The 5,000-nt window shown below is 46.2% G+C and overlaps 3 protein-coding genes across 3 annotated transcripts in view; 2 read left to right on the top strand and 1 right to left on the bottom strand.

Annotated features, from left to right (window-relative positions):
- LOC123515417 (short-chain collagen C4-like) overlaps positions 1-335 on the top strand; it is a 1,502-nt gene extending 1,167 nt beyond the window's left edge. The window contains exons 4-5 of the mRNA XM_045273966.1: positions 1-4; positions 150-335. The exon at positions 1-4 is cut by the window's left edge and continues 227 nt beyond it. Of these exons, the coding sequence (XP_045129901.1) occupies positions 1-4 (4 nt within the window). The 3' untranslated portion in view covers positions 150-335. The remainder of the gene's footprint in view (positions 5-149) is intronic.
- A 2,055-nt stretch (positions 336-2,390) lies between these two features.
- LOC123515425 (putative cuticle collagen 79) lies at positions 2,391-4,003 on the top strand. The gene is made up of 4 exons (XM_045273978.1): positions 2,391-2,549; positions 3,057-3,082; positions 3,504-3,731; positions 3,856-4,003. The coding sequence occupies exons 1-3, from the start codon at positions 2,492-2,494 to the stop codon at positions 3,729-3,731; spliced, it is 312 nt and encodes a 103-aa protein (XP_045129913.1). The 5' UTR covers positions 2,391-2,491; the 3' UTR covers positions 3,856-4,003.
- A 1-nt stretch (position 4,004) lies between these two features.
- LOC123515408 (fatty acid-binding protein-like) overlaps positions 4,005-5,000 on the bottom strand; it is a 4,388-nt gene continuing 3,392 nt past the window's right edge. The window contains exons 3-5 of the mRNA XM_045273954.1: positions 4,969-5,000; positions 4,396-4,500; positions 4,005-4,218 (exon numbers count right to left, since the gene is read on the bottom strand). The exon at positions 4,969-5,000 is cut by the window's right edge and continues 141 nt beyond it. Coding sequence (XP_045129889.1) covers positions 4,162-4,218; positions 4,396-4,500; positions 4,969-5,000 — 194 coding nt within the window. The 3' untranslated portion in view covers positions 4,005-4,161. The remainder of the gene's footprint in view (positions 4,219-4,395; positions 4,501-4,968) is intronic.

Below are 5,000 nucleotides of genomic sequence, written 5' to 3'. Positions count from 1 at the left end.
TTAGGTGTGTGTGTGTGTGTGTGTGTGTGTGTGTGTGTGTGTGTGTGTGTGTGTGTGTGTGTGTGTGTGTGTGTGTGTGTGTGTGTGTGCCAGCAATCATGACACAAGGCATCCCTATGTTACTGACATCCTTCCATCCCCCCGTCCAGAAATCAGCAGCAGCAGCAGCAGCAGACAGACCTAGGAGGCACGACCACCGCAGCAGTACACACGAGGACCCTGAGGACACTGATCATCCTGAAGATCTCACGGACCCTGATGTCCATGAGAGGCCTGAGTGCAGCGCCCCTCTCCCATACTGTCCTTGCCTCAATAAAGACACCCCTGCACCAACACTACTCTTTCACTGTCTCCCAAACACCCTCACGATCCTAATGGGTAGCACAACGTAGTCAGGGTAGGGAGGAGAGGGAGGAACAAGCCCTGAATCATCCAAGGTGGAGTTGTGAGCAAAGGTTTGAGAGAAGAGTTCAGCTTTAGAGACAGAAGAGATAGCAGTGGTGCCATCAGGATGAAATAAAGGAGGGAAACAGGAAGAAGTGAAGTTATTGGAGATGTTTTTGGCCAGATGTCAGAATCCTTAAGGAGATTTTGAGTTTGAAAGATTTTAACACTTTCTATTATTAATGAACGAGTGTTTGGCAGAGAGAGAGAGAGAGAGAGAGAGAGAGAGAGAGAGAGAGAGAGAGAGAGAGAGAGAGAGAGAGAGAGAGAGAGAGAGAGGAAGGAAGGAAGGAAGGAAGGAAGGAAGGAAGGAAGGAAGGAAGAAAAGAACGAAGGAAGGAAAAAAGGAAGGTAGAAGGGAAGTAAGGAAAAAAGAAAGAAAAGAAAGAAAAAAAAGAGAAAGGAAAGAAAGAAGGAAGAAAGGAAGGCGGGAAGGAAAGAAGGAAAGAAAAAAGAAAAAGAAAGGAAGGAAGGAAGGAAGGAAGGAAGGAAGGAAGGAAGGAAGAAGAGAAGTAAGGAAAAAAGAAAAGAAAAGAAAAAAAGAGAGAAAGGAAAGAAAGAAAGAATGAAGGAAGGAAGGAGGGAAGGAAAGAAGGAAAGAAAAAAAGGAAAGAAAGAAAGGAAGGAAGGAAGGAGGGAAAGAAGGAAGAAAGATAAAAAGAAAGGAAAGAAAGAATAAATGAATTAAGGAAGGAACGAAGGAAAGAAGAAAGAAATAAAAAGAAAGAAAGGAAGGAAGGAAGGAAGGAAGGAAGAAAGGAATAAAGAAAGAAAGAAAGGAAAGGAAGGAAGGAAAAAGGAAGGAAGGAAGGAAGGAAAAAAAATGAAAAAAGAAAGAAAAGAGAATTGCAGGGAAGGAAGGAAGAAGAGAAGGAAAAAGAAAAGAAAAGAAAGAAAAAGAAAAGAGAGAAATACAAGAAGGAAGGAAGAAAAGAAATACGAAAAAATAAAAAGGAAAAGAAAGAAAAAGCAAGAAAGGAAAGAAAAAATGCAGAGAAGGAAGGAAGAAAGAAAAGAAAAAAAAAGAAAGAAAAGAGAGAAATGCAAGGAAGGAAGGAAGAAGAGAAGGAAAAAGAAAAGAAAAAGAGAAAGAAATGTAAGGAAGGAAGAAAGAAGTGAAGAAAAAGAAAGAAAAAGAAAGAAAAAGAAAGGCAAGAAGGAAGGAAGAAAGAAAGAAGAAAGAAGGAAAAAAGGAAAAGAGAGAAAGAAGGAAGGAAGGAAGAAAAGAAAAAGAAAGAAAGAAAAGAGAAATGCAAGGAAGGAAGGAAGAAGTGAAGAAAAAAGAAAGAAAGAAAGAAAGAAAGAGGAAGGAAGGAAGGAAGGAAGGAAGGAAGGAAGGAAGAAGGAAGGGCCAGTAGCACCACCTGCCTCACACACCTGGATTAGGCCGAGGGAAGACTGCTTAGGCTCAAAATTCAATCTAATAATGAAAATACATAAAAAAAACTAAAAAAAAAAAACGATAAAACAAAACAAAACTTAACAAAACAAACAACAAAAAATAATTAAAAAAGAAACAATTGGAAAAGAAGAAAAATCACAAAAATAAGAATAAGGAAGAAGACAAACACGAAGAAGAAGAAGAAGAAGAAGAAGAAGAAGAAGAAGAAGAAGAAGAAGAAGAAGAAAAGAAGAAGAAGAAGAACTCATGTGATGCAATATTCTTAGAAAATCACGGAGGAGGAGGAGGAGGATGAGGATGAGGAGGAGGAGGAGGAGGAGGAGGAGGAGGAGGAGGAGGAGGAGGAGGAGGAGGAAGTTACAGTATTCGGAGGATTTACTTCTAAGAAATCAGAGAGAGAGAGAGAGAGAGAGAGAGAGAGAGAGAGAGAGAGAGAGAGAGAGAGAGAGAGAGAGAGAGAGAGAGAGAGAGAGAGAGAGAGAGAGAGAGAGAGGAAGTGATAAAACTATATAAAGTCTCACACTGGAGGAAGAAAGTCAGAGAGAGAGAGAGAAAGAGAGAGAGCAAGAGAGAGAAAGAAGAGGAAAACATTACTCTTAACCAAATTTGACCTGACCTTACCTTCCTTGACCTTGACTAGACACCATGAGACCTCGCCACCTGCATGTCACGCTGGCTTTGTCCCTCCTCGTCTCAGTGCAGGGCAAGTACACCACCACCATCATCACCACCACCACTCCTCACCATTCACCACCATCATCACCATTCACCATCACCATCACCATCACCACCACTACTCACCATCATCACCATCACTATTCATCGCCACCACCACCACCACCATCCTACAATGTTGATCTCTCTCCCCTGTGTGTTGCGGAGAAGGATGAAGGAATCGTGGTCTGGGGGGACAATGGGCTGGGTTGCCTTCAGTGTTCTTGTGTGTGTTTCCATGTACTGTATTTGAAGGGGGTATTGTCAGGCAGAGTCCACAGTGGCAGGGTGGTAGGGAGGCAGGGTAGTGTTACAGGTAGAATGAATATAAAATGGTTATTTCTTATTTTTTTTTTTTTTTTTTGTGATGTGGTCATGCGCTGCCTCTTCCCTTCCCGCCCCGACCCGCCCCGTTCAGACCCGCCCCGCCCCGATCAAACTCGCCTTTCCACTGTTGTGAGAGTGAATTAATGCCGCCTATTTTCTCTCCCCTCAGGCTACTACTACTACCAGTGCAACGTGGTGAGCGTGTAATTCACTGTTTCAGTGTTTGATCTGCTGTAATCTCTGACGAGACAGCTAGACGTTACCCTACGGAACGAGCTCAGAGCTCATTATTTCCGATCTTGGGCTAGGCCTGAGACCAGGCACACACCACACACCGGGACAACAAGGTCACAACTCCTCGATTTACATCCCGTACCTACTCACTGCTAGGTGAACACCACCTACACGTCAAAGGAGACACACCCAAATATCTCCACCCGGCCGGGGAATCGAACCCCGGTCCTCTGGCTTGTGAAGCCAGCGCTCTAACCACTGAGCTACCGTGTGTGTGTGTGTGTGTGTGTGTGTGTGTGTGTGTGTGTGTGTGTGTGTGTGTGTGTGTGTGTGTGTGTGAGCGCGTCACTGCAACAAGGTAAGAGAACTTTCCTACACACAGCCCCAGAACGCGTGTCCCCCAGGGCCTGCAGGGCCGCCGGGTCCGCGGGGTGAGCCTGGCGTGTCGGGGCCTCTCGGAGTGCCGGGCGTGAGGGGCCCCGAGGGGCTGAAGGGAGAGACGGCGTTCGGCGTGCCAGGCCTCAATGGCGCCCGTGGCATGCCCGGTCCTGATGGCAAGCCCGGCAACCCTGGACCACCGGGACCCCCAGGCAACACTACCTTCTTCTAGGTGTGTGTGTGTGTGTGTGTGTGTGTGTGTGTGTGTGTGTGTGTGTGTGTGTGTGTGTGTGTGTGTGTGTGTGTGTGTGTGTGGCACCCCTAACACTTATTAACCATCTCCCTCCCTCGTCCAGGACCACCAACAGGCAGACCAAGGGACGACCACCACGGCAATGCACACGAGGACCCTGAGAAGACCTGAGGACCCTGAAGACGCGTCACTCTTCCCTTCCCCCTTCCTACCCACCCCTCGTCACCCCCCTGCCTCAATAAAGACACCTCAGCACCGCCACTCTTTTATTGACCTTCCTACACACCACCACCACCACCACCACCACCACCACCACCATGTCACCTCACGTCCCCGCTCACACGACCCCCGCCGGTGCGCACTTCACCTGAGGGAGAAGTGGGAGAGGTGGGAGAGCAGGGAGAGCGCGTCACGTCCTCTTGAATGTCCTGGTGCACTTCAACCCAGATTCCTTGTGTGTCAAGTGCTGGTGAGAGAGAGAGAGAGAGAGAGAGAGAGAGAGAGAGAGAGAGAGAGAGAGAGAGAGAGAGAGAGAGAGAGAGAGAGAGAGAGAGAGAGAGAGAGAATTAATAACATACACAAATATAAAAACACAATACATATCACATCTCTCTCTCTCTCTCTCTCTCTCTCTCTCTCTCACCATTATGAAGGCGTCGTCAGTGAACTCCCTCACGTTGTCCACCTCCGCCTCCTTCCCAGTGAGGCTTCTCTGGATCAGCTTGTTGCCCTCCAGCGTGAACACCGCCTGCGAGAGAGAGAGAGAGAGAGAGAGAGAGAGAGAGAGAGAGAGAGAGAGAGAGAGAGAGAATCGTTATTTGGTATAGAAATCGTTATAGGCAATATTAACTACTACTACTACTACTACTACTACTACTAAAACTACTACTATTACTACAACTACAACAAAATACTACTACTACCGTTACTACTACTACTACAACTATAACTACTGCTACTACAACAAAAACTACTATTACTACTACTGCTACTATTACTATTACTACAACTACAACTACTACTACTACTACAACTACAACAAAACTACTACTACTACTACTACAACAAAAACTACTACTACTACTACTACTACTACTACTACTACTCATCACTCCCTTTTACCTCATATATCACCAATAACCACCACCACCACCACCACCACCACCACCACCACCACCACCACCACCACCACCACTCCCCCTCTCCTGACACTCACCTTCACCTCTCTGCCTTCATTAGTGGGTAGGG

This window comes from Portunus trituberculatus, chromosome 5 (genome assembly GCF_017591435.1).
Source record: "Portunus trituberculatus isolate SZX2019 chromosome 5, ASM1759143v1, whole genome shotgun sequence".
Taxonomy (NCBI): domain Eukaryota; kingdom Metazoa; phylum Arthropoda; class Malacostraca; order Decapoda; family Portunidae; genus Portunus; species Portunus trituberculatus.
This window is presented reverse-complemented; position numbering and strand designations above follow the sequence as displayed.